This window comes from Protopterus annectens, chromosome 5.part0 (assembly GCF_019279795.1).
Source record: "Protopterus annectens isolate FY-2018-M chromosome 5.part0, PAN1.0, whole genome shotgun sequence".
NCBI classification, from domain to species: domain Eukaryota; kingdom Metazoa; phylum Chordata; order Ceratodontiformes; family Protopteridae; genus Protopterus; species Protopterus annectens.
Window position 1 is genome coordinate 1881397031 of NC_056735.1, and position 20570 is coordinate 1881417600.

The window sequence follows — 20570 nt, forward strand, 5'->3', positions numbered from 1 at the left end:
TGATTTTGTGATTCCACCAGGGTGGCTTGCTTTTTGAGTTAGTTCTGTACTTCCTCCTGGTAGGAACAGCGACCTCTATGCAGCAATTAACATGCTTGCACCGGGTTTCTCTGAACAGTTCTGCATAGGCAGCAGTGTTCTCAGGGTTTATGGGGGCTTGACATTTTTCCAGGTATAGCTGGGGTCCAGGTTTTATTTTTACTTCAAAGGAGACCATTTTGTAGTCTGACCTTACCAGGGAAGACATTAAAATGGTGATGTGCAGTAATATTAGTGAGCACTAGATCCAGTATGGCTGCACCCCTGGTTGGTGTATTGACTATCTGGTTCAGGGAGTTTGTGTTTACAAAATCCAGGAATCTCTGTGCCTGTACATTTGGTGTCATATAGGATTCCCAGTTAATAGTGGGGTAATTAAAGTCACCCATGACTATGGTATTGGGTTGAATGGTTAGTGTTTCTAATAAGTTTAAATACATGGTATGGGTTTCCTGGGTCATAGATGGGGACCTAGAGCTTGCAAGGAAATGGTATTGGATTTTACCTATGGTGATTTGAACATACAGCAGCTCAAATGCAGTGTCCTGTTTGACCAGCCTTGAGGTATATTCATTTTTGATGTAAATAGAGAAACCTCTACCTTTAGTCCTTGTCTGTGCAGCAGCTAGTCTAAATGTGTGGAAGGCATTATAACCTTGCACCTTTAGTGTGCTCTCTGTGCCTTTAAACCATGTCTCAGTGACCGCACAGACATAAGCATTCACTAGGGTAAAGAGAGCTTCTAGGGAGTTCAGTTTTTTGCTTAGACTCCTAGCATTGAGCAGTATTACCTGTAGATTTTCTTGGTTTTGATTTGCTATGTTGGAAGTACTTTCAGTTTGGCATTGCCTAAAAAAGGCACTATGGGGAAGACAATATTTTAGCTAATATTCAAAAGCCTACAGGGGAGAGGTGCACACCATCCCTAGCAAAGCTGCGTGGTCTGTTGACCCCCTCCTTTCAAGGTGACAAATATTGTACCCCCTTAGAATGACACCAGAAACTAAGCCAATTATTAAAGTCAATCATCCTTTGCTTGTATTGTGGCATCATCCTTCAAGAAGGTAAAATGCTGCTAAAGTGACAGCGCTTGTCACTGCAAACTAGCTGTCCTGTGTGCACCTAGGTACTGAAGAAATTTTAATCATGCTTTTACAGGAAAACTGTCACTCAAGGTGTCAGTGTCTGTACAGGGCACAGCCAAATACTTGAGGGGGAAATTAATACATAGACCCTGAAAATTTAAGGATGAAGTATTTAAGTAGATATTCTGAAGTTAGAAACAAATCAAGCAATAATTACTGAAAACAAAGAATTAGCTGGTCAAGAATGATGAAAAGAGGGGAGTCACATGAATGGCTACTGTCTGGCTACTACTAGTGCTGGTCTCAGCAGCTTCACTCTGCTGGGAAACAATGTTCCTTTGCTTCTTCTCTCACCAGGAGCAAAACATTAGCACCAATCTCAAGATGAGAAGCAGGCCACAGCCTGTTTGGTGATAGACAGTATTGTCGCAGATTATGCAGGGGTCTGTAGGCTAGTTGTAGCCTTTTTCTGATAGATGCCATGAATAGCAACTAGACCAATCATGAACCTTAAGCACAGACACTCACTGTCCAAACAGAAACAGTCAGGAATCAATGCACTCTGCTCCTTCTCTCACCAGGAGCAGAATATAAGCACAGATTCCAAGCTGTCACCTATAAAGCAGTTATTAGGCTTTCTGGTGATCTGTAGTCTCCAGGAAATAACGTCCCTGTGCTCCTTCTCTCACCAGGAGAAAACAGAAGCACTAATCCCAAAACGACTACTGACAGGCAAATGTGGGCTCTCCAATAACTGGTGGTCTTGCAATAGATGTTTAAAGGTAAGATAAAAAAATGGGTTAATATTATAAACACTGCAGTGTGCACTAAGCAGTTATATATGAAAAGGAGGGTAACTAAAGTTTCAGCTCTCTAAGTGGAGAGCCAATAATTTTAAAAGTGCAAGATAGATTGAAAGGGGGTGGGCACTTTTGTTTTTTGCCTCTATGGAATACTGTGGGATAGCCAACAATTTTAACTAGTTGAAGGGGGTGATTTCACAAAATGTGCTTACTCACAACAGCCAGTGAAAGGGGACAGGGAAGGAAATATCTGGTCAAATTAACATAAAGGTCAGGCAACTAGAAAGACAGTTGTGTTTAAGAACACAACAGCAACATGGTGGGAGGGTGTGAAATAATTCTGTGTGACTCACAAGAGAAACAGCTGTGGTCTCTTTCAAGTTTTAATATGCGGTTAAAAGCAGAATGCAAGTGAAACACAGTGTAAAGAAAACTAATCACATTATACAAAATAGAAGGCAATAAAGTACAGTAAACTTTCATTTATCTGGGACTCAAGCAACTGGCACTCTCAGACAACTGGCATTTGATTGACTCGTATGTTGGCCAATCAAAAATTGCAAAGCGGAGGCACTTCTCTTTGCGGAACAGTTACACATTGAGTAGAAGTGGCTCTGCTTTGCGATTTTTGATTGGCTCGCATGCCAGCATATGGGCAAATCAAAAATCCCAAAGGAAGCCTCTTCTGTTCAATGCAGAACAGCCTGCTGTTCCACATTTAACAGAAGAGGGTCCGCTTTGCCATTTTTGATTGGCTCATATGCTGACATACGAACCAATCAAAAATCTCAAAGGGAAGCATCTTCTGTTCAATGCGGAACAGCGTGCTCTTCTGCATTAAAAAGAAGATGCTTCGCTTTGCGATTTTTGATTGGCTCATATGCCGGTATATGCAAAGCATATCTCAAGCAACTGGCACATACACTTAACCGGCATCTACCAATCCCCATGGGTGCCAGTTAAGTGAGATTTTACTATAATACAAAATACAAGAAATCAAAAGCAAACTAACCTTTCCCTCACAGCAAGTTGTGTAAGAATCTTGGTGAGCTTTTCCAGTAAATGCAGTTCATTTGGTTTAAAATAAACTCAATCCTTATGGAAAATAAAGTAATGTTGACTCACACTAAGTTCTTGTAACTCAGATACTTGTCTAGCAGAAATCAGAGCAATACACAATATTGTCTTCCATTTTAATAACCTCAAATCATCCTCATAAGCTGGTTCAAATGGTGACTGAGTGAGCTTTTCAAGCACAAAACTGAGATCCCAAGGAGCGGCCACCTGTTTCTGAGGTTTGGGAATATGTAAGGTCCCTTTAAAAAAACTGTCTAACTTGAGCATTGTTAGAAAGGGAGATGTAAAGGCATTCAAGCAGAAATGGCTGATAAATGTACCCTGACAGAAGAGTATGATAAACCATTGGACTGTAATTCACACATATAATAAAGAACCAGAAGTATCTGGGCCTGACACAAATCCTGGTTCTTTAAGTGGCACCAACTAGAAAATCTTTTCCACTTGCTCATATATAATTTTTCTAATAGCGAGTTTCTTGGTCTCTTTCAGAATCTGCCACACATTCTCAGAAAACAGGCATCTAAAAGATATCAAAATGATATTATCCATCCATTAGTTAAAGAGTTTGCAGACTGTGGTGTATCAAACATCCCATCTTGTGTGAGTAAATCCAGTCTGCAGGGAAGTTTGTTGTAACTGCCCTTGGCCAGATTGATAACCACCTTTGTCTTGGCTAAAATGGAGTCACCACCACAATTTTAAGCGAGTCCTTGATTTTTAGAAGAACCTTAGTAATGTATGGAAGGGGTGGAAAAGTGTACAGGAAGAATTCCATCCATGGGAATGAAAAGCATCTTCCAGACTCACCTGCATGGAGGCCTTGAGCAAAATTTCTCAAGTTGTCTCATTTGAAGGGAGGCAAAAATATCTATATGAGATGCTCCCCACAGATGGATCAGATCTTAGAAGACCACAGGATGAAGTTTCCATGCATGGAGGCCTATATTGATCCTGCTGAGCTTGTCTTCAATAAGGTTTTGCTGTGACAGAATATATGAAGCTGAAGAGTGAGTTTGAGTTGAATTGCTACCTCCCATACTTTAACAGCTGATCTCCAAAGGGGGTATTATATGGACCCCTCTTTTTTGTTTATGTAAGGCATCACTGTGATCCTCTCTGTACTCAGTATCAGAGATCCTTGGGACCACAGATGATTCAAGGTCTTCAAAGCACTGATGATGGTCAACATCTTCCTGACTTTTATGTATTTATGTCTACCTACAGGATTCCACACAGCTTGCACTTTTACTCCTTTTGGTACCACCCCCACCCCAGGTCTGATACATCTGTGACTACTGACTGTAGGGGGGAATTAGAAGGGAGACCGGGATGCCTGGCTTGCTCACTATTTGGTCTATCCACAATCCAACCATCCTGTTTATAAAACACAGAACTAAAATTTGAAAAGCCAAAGAGGGTGTAAACACCAGGTCCAGACTGATCTGCAGTACCAGTGTATTTTTTGGTAACCATTTGAAATGTTGGGACCCGCTAGACCTAGTCATGAAATGGAGAGACTGAAAGGCTGAAAGAACAGATTTACATATACTAAGTCTGAGATGCCATTTCTCAGAATATTCGCTTTTTGATGAAGTATGGCAATCTCGGAGTTGGCATACATAAGTGTGGGGGGTGGGGGCTTACCTCACATGGGGGGTGCAGGGGTGGGCTTTCTCCCCTGCAAAAATAGGTTTTAAGGCGAAGAATGATTTTCAAGATTTGCTCTTCTCCAGTGTTTTTGTTTGTTTTGTTTTGGGGTTTTTTTTGGCTTTTTGTCACTCAGCATTTTGCATGCCAACGTTTCAATAGGGAGCCATATGTTTGTCATACTTGGTCTGGCAAAGGGCAATATGAGTATAATTAATCCCATGCATCCCATAATCTTGAGAAACTCCCTTGGTGATGTTTGGTTTAGGCTAGAGCAATTCAGGAAGTATTGCTGGAACATTTCTACAATTTCTTGGGAGAGAAAGACTCTTCCCAAGGTAGAGTCCAAACATTTCAGGAAAACCATTCTACGATACAGAATGCAAGAAGCTTCTGCAAGCGTATTCTTAATCCCAGATTGAGTACTAGTTCCTGCACAGTTGTTTGAGACTCATGACAAGTGTGAAAAGTGTTTGCAAAGGTAAGACAATCATCGAAACAGGGAAAAGTGTGTATACTTTGAAGTCTGCAATAGGCAATGACTACCATTAGTGGAATAGAGAACCCACAATGTAAAATAGAGAACTGATAATGTAAGGCAGACACAACAAATTTTAATAAACACTTGAACTGACTGGCAACAGGATTGAGAAGACAGGTGTCATTTAGATCCAGATTTACAATGAATACTTGATTTCGGATCAATGGTACAAGATTTTGAAGTGATAACATCTTGAACTTTGGAATCTTAACATGGAGAATTACAGCCAAAAGATCCAGTACTGGGCTACAGGATCCTTCTGGTTTGGAATCTAGAAAAAATCTTGAATAGTATCCTTTGCCTAAATGATTGAGAGACACTAATTCTATTACTCTCAGAGATGGCATGTTTTATAACATGGGAGGAAACAGAACAATCTGGTTCTCTGGGCAGGTGGGAATTCCCAGGAAAGGAGAAAGGGATTCCCAATGCCAAGAGTACCCACACTGGATTAAACATGGACTCCGCCTATCTAAAATTATCTGATGTCAAAAGGGAATCTGATGTTTGAAGGACAAGGAAATGTTGCCAGGGTAAAAGGAGGGAATTCAAACCAAAAGAGGCTTTTCCCCTCTTTTGAGGGTTTCCTTTCCATTGTTTTTCCTTCCTTGATTATCCATTGTTGTTTAAAGTGTTTTTGGGGAGGATGTGCACTGAAAAGTGGGAAAACTGCTATTTAGATTTTAAAAAGGAGGACTGAAAAAACTGTATCACTCATTAATCAATTTCTCCTGTAATCACACTTCTTAAGCACTTCAGCTGCAGAAAGGCCAAAAAGAGTATCTTTATCGAAGGTAAATTTTAAAATCTCAGCTTTAACATCATCAAGACGGTTTGAAAATGAAACCACACAAATGTCCTTAAATGTGATCCCGAAGCAGCTGTTCTGGAAGCAGAATCAGTGGCATCATAAGAGCACTTTAAAATATTTTTAACAGCTGTCACAGAAACATTTAAAGAATGTTTTACCTATAAAGAGATAAAGTTACTCAATGATTTCTGCATTTTCCCAAAAGACACAAGCAAATGCTTTAGCAGGGGGTTTGGCAATTTAAAAGCCTGACAGCTAAAGTACTCAAAGTATACATTTTTCCCAATGTATCTATTGCTTTGCCTATTTACCAGAAGTAATGGGACTAGAGGCAGTAGCTTGTCTGCATCAGCAAATTTGCAGAGATAAATGGCTGCTCGGTCTGCCACAGGATTAGAAAGCAATGTGTCTGGGGTATGTTATATAATTTATCACACCTTTTTGAAGCTGAAGCTTGTGAATCAGATATACTGGCTGTAGTAAGAAAAACAATTTCTAAGGCTGGCAAAACAGAAGGCATTAGTGTGGCTTTAGGCATCCCTCTGAAAGACTTCACTCATATTACATAAATTCTCTGTGAAGGATATTTCTTTGGTAGGGAAGTCAGAATTTATGCTTTGTTCAGAATCTAAAAGCTCTGAGTGCAGAGAATCCCCTTACATACACCCGTACCCTGTCAAGATGGTTCATCTGACTGGAAATTCCTGTCAGAATGGGATAGAACCATTTTTCTTTTCTTTCTTGTGTCTTGATCTGGCCTGGAAAAGGCAGAAATCAGCTTCTTAGGAAAGCTCAGTAAATCATCCCTAACCATAGATACAGATAATGGAAGCTGAATGTTTTTTTTTTCTCGCCAAGCTCAGCATCCTCCAGTAAGGCTTTTCACAAACCTTTCCCAGAAAACTGAAGATCCTTCACCTGCTCCTACTCTCCCTAACCAATGGCAAAAGTGTTTCTCCCTGGTCCACCTTAGGCTTCTTGACAGCTGCAGAGGACATGGCTATTCTTCTGCTTTTTTCTGGCCACAAATGCTACACCAAAAGGACTAGGGAAGATGGTGGGTAGTCAAAGGAACAGCAAACACCCATGGCAGAGCTGCCTACCAGTGGCTGAGGCAAAGAAGGAGCCTAACAAATCCTAATAATCTCCTTTGAAAGTGTTTTCCTTTGTGCACTGGGGAGGGGGGGTAATACCACAGAGTCCAACTATTGCTCCATAGATAAACCAGAAATAAGGATGGTAAAGTAAAAAGATCCAGTAAGGATAAAGGATGGAAAATTAGTGGATCTTAGGTAAGTATACCACTACAAGTGCCCACAAACACAATGTTCTTTCCCCAACATAATACACATAACAATAAACAAGCTTTTTAAATATAAAACAAAACTTTTGCCTCTTGAAAAGCTCACAGAAGCACAAACTGCACACTGCTATACAGATAAATGGCCATTCACTATCTCTTTGTTTCCTAAGTACTGACACAGAATAATATTTAAGTTTTTCCATGGAATATTAACATTAAAAAAAAAATCTTCCTTGATGGGGATTTATCTGCCCAGCTTGAAGATCATAGCGAAATGACAGGAAGGATGGGAAATGCCAAAGAAGTGCTCACTTTGATATCAAATAAGCTCTAAAGTTTTTAGCACTCCACCTACCTCTTCCATGGAGTACATCACATGCTCCTGGCAGGTGGAATGCAGAGAAGGCACCCAAAGTTTTGAAAAGCTGGCCGATGCAGGAGGAATAAACCCATCTAGCTTAGCCTACTGCAACAGTAATTCATTTATGAACATCTACTAAATTCATAGTACTAGTCTGGTAGTATGGTGTCACTTGTATCTAATGAGAAACATAGTACCCCTAAATTTTTAAAGACACTAGTAGGTAAAGATGGCCAGCACAAACTGTTTTTCAAATTAACTTCTACTGAGAAAGTGCAGTTGTGTAATGTTACCATAATAGTAGATGCTTACATTCCTCATTCACATAATAGCCTTTTGGCCATATTGGTTGTATCCTGCCCAGGATACAACAACCAGCCAGCTTCACAAAGCTCTGGCTCCCTCCCACACCAACACCTACACTCTGACTGCTGATTGGTCAGCCTATTGGAAGGAAATCAGCAGTTAGACTGAAGAAAACCTTTAGATTTTCTTGCACAAAAAGAGAGAAAGAGCTTACTCATCCTGAACCTTGAAAGTTATAACAGTAAATAAAAAAAATATTATCTCAGCAACTAACTATATACAAATGTAAGGGATAGTGGGTGAATTCATCTTTTGCAACAGTGAGGAATTCAAACATCTACTGTCATAATAAGTGCAACTTATACAAATACACTATGTTCATCATTCTCACTGCTGAAGTAGTCTTTTGGGCTCATGGGTTGATTACCAAAGCCTATCTATCCTGAGAAAAGGAAAGGGTTTACCATCAAAATGTTGACATCGTTGAATCCACTTAAGCAAAGTCCAAACTCTGAATGCTGAAAAAGTCGAACACTGATATTCTGAACTGTAAAATCTTGCCCCTTTCTTGTCTCATGTTAGCAATTGTTTTTAGGTGTGGACTGGATGGAAATGTCGACATTTGGGAGGTTTTTTTTTGACATATGGGCAATTCAGCATTACAGATTTCATGTAATAAGTTCGAAGATGTGAATAAATGGTGAAGTGCAATCGACATTTTGATGGTAAACCAAAGGAAAGATAATGATCCAGGAGCCCATAAAGAATGGTCCTCGCAAAACCAGTCCTGAACCTGGAAAAGGAATTAAATTTGTAAAGCTTTATAAAAGTATATACAGAGGACCAAGTTGTTGCTTTTAGAATGCTTCCAGAATCCACCCCTTTCCAATATGCCATTGCAGATACCAAAGCTCTGGTAGAGTGATCTGTGATACTATCTGGAACTGATTTATTATAGTGGATATAACAGAAGGCAATAGTTGGATAAAAAAAAATCGCAAAATAGTCTGTTTTGACACAGATTGTTCCTTCTTTGCCCTATAATGAAAACTAAATAAATAAATAAATAGTTGACCTGTTTTCTAAAGGACTTAGTTCTGTCAAGATAGTACCTGGACTGCCTATGTATGTCCACAGTACTGAAGAATCATTTCCCCAGTTCTGAGGATATGGATAGAGCACTAGGAGATTAATGGCTTTATTCAAAGCAAACTCTGAAACAACTCTGGGCATAAATGAGGGATTTGTTCTTTAATGGGACCCTATCTCTATGGAAGACCAGATAGAGTACACCCACATGCCAGTCTGCAACTCAGATATTCTTCATGCAGATGCCACAGCAATAAGGAATACAATCTTTCATGGGATGAACCTTAAATCAGTTTGACCCCAAGAAGGAGACACCTGTTTTCTAGGATGCATAACATGCAACCCCCCTTAAGAAACAGTTTTACCAAAAACAGAGAATAAAGGAGAGGATCCATGGGCAGACAACCTTAAATGGCCACCATATGCACAAGTGGTACATAATCCCCCTGGTTATTAGCCAGGCACCAACTACAAATTTTTTTCCACTTGCTGATATAAGATTTCTTAGCAGAAGGTTTTCTTTTCTCCTTTAGCACTTGTTGCACTTCCTTACGAAAGCTGTGCGTAAAAGGTATCAAAACTGAATCATCCAGGCAGTTAGCTGAATTACTTGAGAATGGGGTGCATCAAACTCCCCCTGTCTTGTGTGAATTGGTCAAGTCTGGGAGGAAGTTTGTGGTAATTACCCTTGGTCAATTCCATAAGAAGGAAGAACTAGTGTTGCTTAGCCCCAAACAGAAGTCACCACAATCATTTTTGGAGAATCCTTCTTAATCTTCAGAATTGCATTGGGTATCAGTGGAAAGGGTGTAAATACATAAAAGAACATTTCTGACCACAAGAATGAAAATGTATCTGTTTCCAGGATTGTTTATAAGGAGTCAGTAGCAGAATTCATTCAGCTGTCTTGTTGAAAGGAGGCAAGTAAATTTATTTGAGGTGTTCCTTTCAACTGCATCAACTCCTGGAAGACCCCCTCATTCAATTTCTCTGTACTGGTCCTGCTTAGCTTGTCTGCCACTATATTTTGCTCTGATGGAATGTAAGATGCTAGTTACATTTTACTTTATCCAGTTCTTTTGGGTTTCTAATACCATGAAGGGAATGGACCTCCAATGGAATAACCAATCAGCAGTCAGAGTGAAGGTGTGGGATGGAGCCTTTGCTTTGTGAAGCTGCCCAGCTGTTATATCCTAGACAGGATACAACCCATATAGCCAAAAGGCTATTGCAGCAACGAGAATGATGAACATTGTTTGTTTAATGTAACTACTAGGTTCATAGCACTAGTTTTTTAGGATGTTGTCATTTGTATCTAGTGTGAAATTAGTAAACTTAAATTATCGAAATACATTTTGCAGATTCAGTATTTACATCTATTTTCTGGAATAAGTAAAAGAGATACTCAATAATTTTGCTTCACAAGCTTTTATAAAGAAAAAGTAAGTTGTAGTACAGTAGAGAGTTGATTACCTGAACTAATTGGGACCTAGCGTAGTTCGGATAATCAAACTGTTCAGATAATCAAACACATTGAACTGCATAAAAAAACTTCTAAAATATTGTTTTTTCTGCACACAGGGAAGAACTTTTAAACCATTCAGCAATTCCAGTGGATAATAAATAATATTTTTCACACATGAGTGGGCTACAAGCTCAAAAAACGCGCACAAGCAAATACATTTATCATTTACATATTCGGATTTTATGATTTTTCCTACCCAAAAACTTTGGAAGGCTGCATTCAGATAATTGATGTTTCAGATAATCAATGTTTAGATAACTGACTCTCTGCTGTATACATTTTCAATTTTAAATGCACTTGAAGCAATAATTTCAAATCTACAAATGTATTTTTGAGATAACGTATCCATGCTAGCATTTCATCATATCTTGTAGCATGGACTCCATTTCCACTAAGCAACCTCTAAAATGATCAAATTCATCACCAAAATAATATTGCATGTGAAGATTAGATAGGAAGAACAGGTTGTATTGTATCTACTTACCTGCTGTGTTCATTCTTAAACTGTTCTTGCCTTTGAAGTTGCTCTTGTTTTTTCTTTTCTTCTAATTTGTTAGCCTATAATATACAGATTTAGCAAAATAAAATATGTACTATAATTATTTGGATGTATAAATTATGGGAAATAACTATGTTTTGTATAAAATAAAAATGACATCCTGCACCTATAGAAGCATAAACAAAAAATCCCAACCCTTGCAGCAAATGGTGTCACTGCTCTCAGCACTGAACTCATACCTCTCCAGGGACTAAATGAGCCAGAAGGGTCTCATCACTAGGAAGAAGAAATGGGTAAATTTAGTGAGTGAGGGCTAAACTTCATGGGGGCATTGTGGGTAGGAGGCCCAGGAAACCAGACATTCTGCACTTATAGAATGTATTTATATCATGGCATCCAGATAACTAATAAGTATAACCCTTACTACTGCAGCATTGTCATACTGACTATTGAATCAATAAAAGGATATGTTGGCATCAAGATGTCTGTTGGTTACCCTTCAGCTGCAAATTACATATTTTGGTAAACAGTTCCTATGGAATGATGTCACCTCCAAGAAAGATACACAGAAAATAAACTCAACTATTACTGAAAACCATTTGTGCTACATAACAGAGTTCAATGACATTGAGTATTATCATAACACTATCTATTAATAATCACAACAAAATTTATGAATTGCTCATGAAATAATGAACTACATTCTTGTATGACACAACCAATCAATATCACAATAACTGAAATGAAATTCATACATCTACAGACTCACTTATTCACATCTGGTAGTGTTACTCAGTGACTTACTGCACTGATCTACAAACAAGATAAGTAATTCCTATCTTCTTATAACTACTCTACCCCCTTCTTTGACTACAAGTCCCTGCAACAACCTACTAGTAAAATTGTAACCCAACCACCTTAACATATCTCTCTTCTGTACCTTATCTACTAGACTATAATGAGAGTTTTGAAAACATTTTTGCCTTTCACTTTCCCTCTCCCCCTAAATATCCTGGTTTAATTTTTCCAAGTCTTTTGAGCTTCTAATACAATGACAGGAAAGGATGCCATTCCTAAGTCAATGTATGATTAAAGATCATGAAATTCGTATTGTTTCAATTTTTAATTTAGCCAAAAGTGCTCTTCCCACAGCCACAGTGTGCCCAGAATTGACTCCTTCTGCAATTCATATGGAGTTACATGTATCGATGGCATATCTTAATGCAACTGTAAATAATTTTTTATGAGTCCCATTGTTTCTACTACTATTGGAACTGTACGGGTATCTTTCTTCCACACTGCCCTCATTAATGACTGCAAATCCTAGTATTTTATGACTTTGTGTCTCTCTCTGTACATATGACACTGTAATCACCGGGTGTAGCAATTTTAATGATCAATGCTGCTTTCATCTTCTGTTCATTGACTACTATATCTGGTTTTCGTGCATCTATTTTTAGAACTTTTGGCAATGGGAAATCCTATGTGTTACACACTTCATCATTCTCTATGTTTGTGGTTCATTTTTCCAGTGCTTCTCAGCTACTTTAATACTGTAATCTTTGCACAATCCCCAATACAGCAGCCTTACAACATTATAATGCCTTTCATTTTATAGGCCCTCTGCTATTAGTGTATCACAGCCAGCAAGACGCTCTTCGACTGTTTCCAGTTCTGTTTTACAGAACCTACATTTGTCTGTTTCTCCCTTTTGTTCAATGGAATTTGTAAACCAGCATGTACATATCCACTATCCTAGGTCATCAATATTACCCTTTCATCTTTTGGTTTAAATTCTTCTCTCCTTAACCATTCCTGCGTCACATCCTGATCAACATGAGGTTGTTAAAGGAGTTTTCTGTACATGCAACTATATTGATGCCTCTTACACATTTCTTACCTTCTCATCCTTCTCCTTATATTTTTTTCTTTTGTTTTTTGACACGTTCAGTTGGTGCCTGATTTTTCTCTGCTTCTGGTTTGAATCCCATTCCTCCTTGACATAGATATGCTTCTGCTAAACTATGCAGTGAAGTCATCTTAGACTTGTTCTTCTCATGTTTTAAAACTTTCACTATGTTTGGATCTGGTGAAGTCAGCAGATATATATGCAGTCCTATGATTGCAGATGTATACATGTAATCAATTTTGAGGAGGCCTATACCTTCTTCAGAATGAGGGATATATAATCTTGGTATACAATGATTTTTATATTTCATTCATTTGCATGAAGCATTTTTCTTGTTTCCCTGTCCAACTGATCCAATACCTTTTGGGGTCAATAGATCACCCCAAAGCTGTAAGTTAGAACAGGAAGAGCAAATTGGTTTGTAGCTTGGACTTTATTCCTGAATGCCAAGGCAGTTTTCCATATTAATTTTAGTCTTCTGGCGTATACTTTACTGAGTTTATTTGCATTTGTTCATGTTTTATTGCTGATTCTTCATCAATTCCAAACTATATTTATACACTCCCTCCTCCTGAAGTTCCTTTGTATCATATTCTTGTCCCAGATTGATATTTTTAGCGCTACAGCTTTCCTGCTTTAAATGTTGCCTTTGTACATTTATCAAGACCAAATGACATTCTGATATTATCTGAGAAAGTTTTGATCACTTGCAGTTGTGCTTTTGGCTCCTAATTTGATGAACTAGACAGTTTTAAATCATTCACAAAAGGAAGATGAGTAATCTTTACACTAAGTTGTTTTTTGGAAGCCAATTTGTAACCATGACTTAATCTGTTAAGTAGTCAGCTTAATGGGTTAAGGACAAGACAAAAGAGAAGCAGTGACATAGCGTTACCCTGGGATATCCCCCTTTGAATTTTTATCCCTGGGATAATAATTTGCTCTTTATCATGGCTTAGCTGCAAAGAGGTGTAGATGTTTCATGATCACTGTAATGTAATTGATTAATGTAGGGTGTATCTTATAAATCTGTAAGCACTCAGCTATCCAGTAATGTGGGATGCTGTCTAATGCTTTTTTGTAATCTATCCATGCCATGCTTAGATTCTTTCCCTTTTTGCATTTCTCCATTATTACTTTATTTAGCAACACATGATCCTTTGTTCCATATGACTTTCTTTAGTTACCCTTTTGTTCTATTGCCATGAATGAGTTTTCTTCTAAATTACTATAAACTCGGTTGGCATCAGTTCCAGTATATTGTTTGCACATCTTCAGAAGCCATTTATTGGTCTATAGTTTTTACGATAGCTTGCATGTTCATTCTTAAGGAGGAGTATCATTTTTCCTATTGTTAATCATGTTGGTGTCTGTTCGGGATGTACATATAAGTACTTTTTACTCAGGGCTAATTTTTGTGTAAAGATGTTAATACTTTTAGCCAGAAGTTAAGTACATCTGGGCCTGGGGGAGTTCCAATTAGTAACTTTTCTTATCCCTGTTTCAATTTCTCTGGCCATTACTTCATCCCATTTAATTTCCTGTACATTTGACTTCTTACTGTTTCTTTTACTTCTATCCATTCAGCATCTTTGTTATGTTCCACAGGGTCTTCACAGATATTTCTTCAAAATGTGTCTATTTCTTCTTCTTCTTTTTTTTTTTTTTTTTTTTAATTGTGTTTCTATTCCTTTTGCTTTGTTTCCCAATTCTCTATAAAACATTTTGTGTCATCAATGAATTGCTTATTTTATACTTTCCCTTTATATTTTACTGCATATATTCTGTCTGTGCTGATATCTTTAGTTTATTATTTACAACAGAGTATGACAGATTTTAGTCTGTTCTGATAGTGTGTGTTGCTTTTATCACATCTATCTTTATAAATATTTTTGTTGATCTGTTCCCTCTTCTACACTCTTCTAATAGTGGCACTTCTTGTCTTAATTGCTTTATAGCTTTCTGTTTGATGCTTCCATGATGGCGTTTGATTTCTTCCCTTCTTTTAACTTATTGCTCAGTGTTTTTGTGGTAAGACTTCATCTGTTAATTAATAATTTAGCTGCAGAGTAATATATCATTCTGTTATATCACATGAATTTCTGTTAATAGTGTTAATTACTGTGTTTATTGTTTTATCGGGTCTATATTAGATAAACAAAAGTTTATCTAATCGAACACTGACATGAGTGAAAATCCCAGAACCCAAAACCGCAATTGTGAGATTGCGGTACAGTGAAGATGGGAATATTTGCCCTTTCCTCACTGTAGTGTGATCTCAGAGTTGGAATATTGAGTTCAGGGATTTTCGATCATGTCAGCGTTCAGTAAGATAAACTTTCGGTTATCTAATATAGACCCGTTTTATTAGAATTCTAATGGTTTGGGTCTTATTGACTTTCTGCATTCTATTTCGTTCATCGAACTTAACATGTTTATCCATCTCTGTTAAATCAAGCAACTCTTCCCTTAGATCATTTTCTTCTAAAGTGAGGGCACATTCTTTGTTCTCTGTTACTGTTAACTGTGGTATTCCACAGAAAGGTCCAGAACATCTTCCTGTGACATATTTTCTTCGGCTATATCCTGTATCATCTGTTGCTCCTTCATATGGGAAATCACTGGCCTATCACTCCACGACATTAACTGTGCCAGAGTTGCCACTGTTTCTTGCTCTTCCCTTGCTGTGCAACTCCAACTGAACTTTTGCACTGGTTTTCTACAGATTCCTCCAGAGTATCTTTATGTGGCAAGTGATCAGATGCTTCTCCTTCATCTGGGGACTCATTGTTCCATCATACAATGACATTACCAGAGTTGGATTTTCTAAGTTAAACCCTTCACTTTGCCAGTAATCCATAACTTCAGATCTGATGTTGTCTGGTCCATCTGACTTCAACTTGTGGGTTACTGGATCCAACTCAGATCCAACACCAGCCAATTCCTTTAAACTTGGACTCACCAGCCCCCCCCCTTACCCACAACCCCCTACTCCTCACCCTACTCCTCAGATCTAGTTTGCCACCATTTCTGTCAAAAGCTCAATCTTGGCTCCACTTGGTGTATCCTTTTTGGAAACTTTATCAAGTGATTTTTTGTGCTGGATTTTTGCCTCCCTTACCCATTCTCCTAGAATTAACTTTAGTTATGTTAGTGTGTGATGGGTGGATAAGCTGGATAAGTAGATAGGTAGATATTTCTGTAGGTTTGTATTTTTGTAGATAAGCTTCCTGCCATTTGGTGGGCTTCTGCTCTTTATATTTCTCCAGCTATAGAGTGGTTAGTGAGATTGTTGCGATAGTTTTTCATAGAAATGTTAGTGTTGTTGTGATAGTTTTCATAGCAAATTTTCTGGTTGCTTTTTCTGTTTTGTGCTATTATGGACAAGGACTTTATATGTTGTCTGTGGGCTCAAGTTGCCTTCACAGGAAGCATATGATAAATGTGTTTTCTGCTAGGGGGCATTTCACCTGGACTTCACTTGTTCTATCTGAGAAGGTTTTGGGTCCAGGAAAATTAACGAATGTCAGGCCAAGTTAGCCCTCAAGGAGCTTCTCCCCTCCAGCCCTTCTTCTTCTTCTGCAGCTGCTTCTCTCTTGGCTCTAAAGGTAGTTGGAGAAGCAGTCCCCAGGAATCCAAATCATCTAAAGTGGATTGGAAGAGGTCCTATTCTGCTTCCCCAGTCCTTCCTCCTTGGGCTCTCCATACCCGAAGATCCCTTGACTTTTGGGTCCCTGGCTGCCCTGGTGCTGACATCAGCTCCGACTCCTCGAAGCCCATCTCCATCAGTGTTGACTACCAGCAAGGCTGTGTCTCCATCTCTGAGTATTCCTAGTCCCTTTCCACTTAAAGGGGCTCCTTCATGCAGGACAGCTTCCCCATTCTCTCCTTCTACCCCACTAGAGCTGTCTACAGACTCTTCTCTTTTCCCACTCTGGTTCTGAGCCTTCATGGCTTGGATCCAACAGATGGGGTCATACTGTGATAAACAGCCCTCCAAGCCCCCGCCTGTGGCTTCATCTGTCCAGTCATTGAGGTAGGTGGGCAGCATTAAAGTTTCTGACTTGGAGCAGGTGATGTGGTTCTGTTTGCAGACACAGATGCAATTAGGCTTATCCCTATGGGTCCAGGTCTGGTTTCTGGATATTCAACTCCACCTATCTGGCTTCCTTCTTAGGCCCCTTCAGATCCAAGGTCTTCGGGCCCAGCTATGTTCCCACCCTCTGGGTCAGAGTTGATGGTTTAGCCATCTTTGGCTCTAGTTCATTCCTTGGTCACGTTGACTCCAACTACTTCATGGCCATCAGGACTTAGGAGCTGTGGTGTCGAAGTGGAAGTTTTTGGGAAGGGTAGACAATTCCTGCTTTTGGTTTATCTCTCCTGCTCAGGGCTTCAGCTTTGGACAGCTCAGCTCTGATTTTAACATCAGGGATAGGTGTAACTCCCTCAGGCTCAGGTGTGTCTCTGGTACCTTTGGATACAGTGACCCCTGGTTGCAAGATGCTAGCATCTGCCTCAGACTTAAATGCCATAGAAAGATGTTCTCCTCTTAGGAGAAGGGTTGGATTTCTCTGGCTGGTGTCCCTTCCCTTTTTTCATCTGGGCTTCATTACAGTTATCAGTCTGCTCCTGGAAAGCATGGATTAGTGGGTCTTCATCCTGCTCTCTTAGTGGGGCTTCTGCCCTCCTCCCTATCCCCTGGCATTTCCAGAGTGGAAGGTTTCAGGGAAGTGGAGGTGTAAGAGGAAACACCTTGACTTTCCAGCGGAGTTTCTCATGAAGGATACTGACCTTGAGAAAGGAGAGAGATCGCCCAAGTCTCCGCAGTTTGATGCCTCTTTTTGTGATCTATTGATGCTGCTTCACCAATGCATACCATGGACCACCGAAGTCACCTTTCTGAAGGAGTCAGTATTTTGGCGCCCTTCAGTATGGGCCCATCCATGCCTTTGGTGGTTTCCCCTCCAAAAGCTCTCATAGACCTACTGTCCCTGAGGGCATATAAGGAACCTGACATAATGGAGCCCATCGTCAAGAATCTGTATAAGATTCTTGCAACCCCAAGAACCGACCACACTGGAGTAACGGTCCAGCTGTCGATGCTATTGTGGTGGCAGCTGCCACCAAGAAGGAGATATATGAAGAGAGTTCCTCAGTCCATCTCCCACCACCCCCAGACAGGGAGTCTCGGGTTTTGGATCATTTAGGGAAGAGCTCCTATGCCTCAGACACTTTTGCACTGACAGCACTTAATTACTTACTGCACTTGACAAGACTTCAGTGTAATCTGTTGTCTAAAGTGTCAAGGAATGTCAAGACACAGCAGTTTCCAGAGATTCAGATGATGCTAGGAACTCAGGAGTCTACCCTAGTTTTTATTGCCAATGTCTCCATGAGGCTTATTTCAGCTGCAACCGATGAAGCATCCTGGCTGGCTCTGGCATTGCCATGTGGTGACATGCTTGGATGCAATTATGCAACTTTATCAATTGCTTCAAGTTGCCCTTCATCAATGCCATGTTTGATGGCTCTTCCTCGTTTGGGCCAAAAGTTAAAGATACTCTGATGAGGAGCAAACAAGATGAGAAGATGCTGTCTGCCATTGCAGTGCACTTTGCCACCCCTCAATGGACCTTTTCAAAGAATCAGAAGTGGGTAAGCACCACTTTTTTGGAAAGTCACAGCAGTCTTCTCATGTTGCTCCTTCAGAGGGTTCCTCCTGAGGATGGGGGGGTCATAATGAACATCCTCCATGGGGCAAGGGTGGTCTGCAGTATCAGGGTTTCCATGGGCTATTCTCCAGCAGACCATTTCAGCGACTCTGAAGGCTGAGTCACAAGCTGCATGCAAACCAAATCATCCAAGAGGTCCCACCAGATCAGAAAGAATCTGAGGTCTATTCGAGATTCTTTCTGGTACCAAAGAACAAGGAGCTCAGGCTCATTTTGGATTTGAGCAAACTGAACCAGTTCATGAAACAGATCAAATTCTGGATGGTCACTGTGAAGTCCATCTTACCTGTTCTGAGAAAGGACAACTAGATGTGCTCAGTAGACCTCAAAGATGCCTACCATCGTATCAAGATACACAGGTGTTCCAAGAGTTTCCTGTACTTCCAGCTGTGGCCAATCACTACTAGTTCAGGGGCCTGCCATTTGGTCTCAACACAGCCCCCAGGGTGTTCACCAAGTGCATAGCAGTGGTTGTAGCCTGTCTCTGGCTGCAGGGATTCCAGATCTTCCCTTACCTGGATGATTGGCTCCTTATTATCCCCATAAGAGCATCACTGATCATGGCCAGGGACACCTTACTCCATCTATGTGACCATTTAGGCATTACAGTCAATTACTCCAAGTCAAGAATACAGTCTGTTCAGGTATTACATAGATTGTCATTTGGATACAGTCAGTCAAACTGCCAGGCTTCCAAGCTCCAGAGTGATCAGCCTTCATGCACAGACCTTGTCAGTGCTTGCAACCTTGAGTCCTCCAGGAGTAATGAAACTTTTAGGTCATATGGCAACTTCCTTTGGGTTGGTCCCCTCAGCCAGATATCATATCAGGGTTCTGCAACAGACACTGGCCATACAGTGTTCTTTCCTACTTCATCCTTTGGATTTTCCCATATGGTTAACAAAGGTGTGTCATGACCAGATTCATTGATGTTTGCAGTCTCCTTTGGTAACCAAAGTTCTTTCAGCTCCTTTGGCCATGGTCACTACAGATGCCTTCTCCATGGGTTGGGGGGTATTTCAAATTGAGGATGGTTCAATGGTACTGATCTTCTGTGGAGGCCGACATTCACATCAGTGTTCTGGAAATGAGGGCAGTCCACTTTGCATTGTAGGCTTTTCAGTACACCCTTCTCACATGTGTTATTTCAATACAGATGGACAATATGTCTGTTGTCTGGTATCTCAATAAGCAAGGGGGGAACAAGTACATATCCACTGAGAGACCAAGAGGGTTTGGCAATGGATGATTTTTTCTCAGCAGTTTCTGGAGGCAACACACATCCCAGGGAAAAACAATATTCTGGATGACAGCTTCAGCAGGTGCATGCAGCGTCCCCATGAGTGGTCCCTAAATCTGAGAGCTGCAGCTTGGATTTTTCAGCATTGGGACAATCCGTGTTGCAACCTATTTAACTCTGAGTCTAACACCAAGTTTAACAGCTGTTATGCCTTAGTTCCCCCTCCAGGACAGCCACCCAGGGATACTCTGGTGTTTTCTTGGACCCTGGACCTTTTTCACGCTTATCCCCTAGTTCCTTTGATGGTAAAATTACTTAAGAAGGCAACCCACTGCAGAGTAACTGCGGTCCTCATAGCACCTTTATGGCTTTGACAGGTATGACTTCACTTTCTTCGGCCTCTTCTGAAGTACCCTTCTTGGGTACTGGATCCCATTCCGGATCTCTTTTCTCATACAGCAGGTCTAGATCCCCCCACAATCTTCACTCCCTCAAGTTAACAACATGGTTTCGCCAGTTGCCTTGATGGCCAGGAATCCCAAGTTTTCAGACTGTTGTTCACATCTTATCTGCATCTCAGAAACAGTACATAGAAAAGTG

At 40.1% G+C, this 20570-nt stretch overlaps 1 protein-coding gene across 1 annotated transcript in view; it reads right to left on the reverse strand.

Annotated features, from left to right (window-relative positions):
- Window positions 1-20570, reverse strand: part of EPSTI1 (epithelial stromal interaction 1) — a 293203-nt gene that overhangs the window by 119605 nt on the left and 153028 nt on the right. Inside the window, exons 6-7 of the mRNA XM_044072047.1 lie at window positions 16753-17082; window positions 11075-11148 (exon numbers count right to left, since the gene is read on the reverse strand). Of these exons, the coding sequence (XP_043927982.1) occupies window positions 11075-11148; window positions 16753-17082 (404 nt within the window). The remainder of the gene's footprint in view (window positions 1-11074; window positions 11149-16752; window positions 17083-20570) is intronic.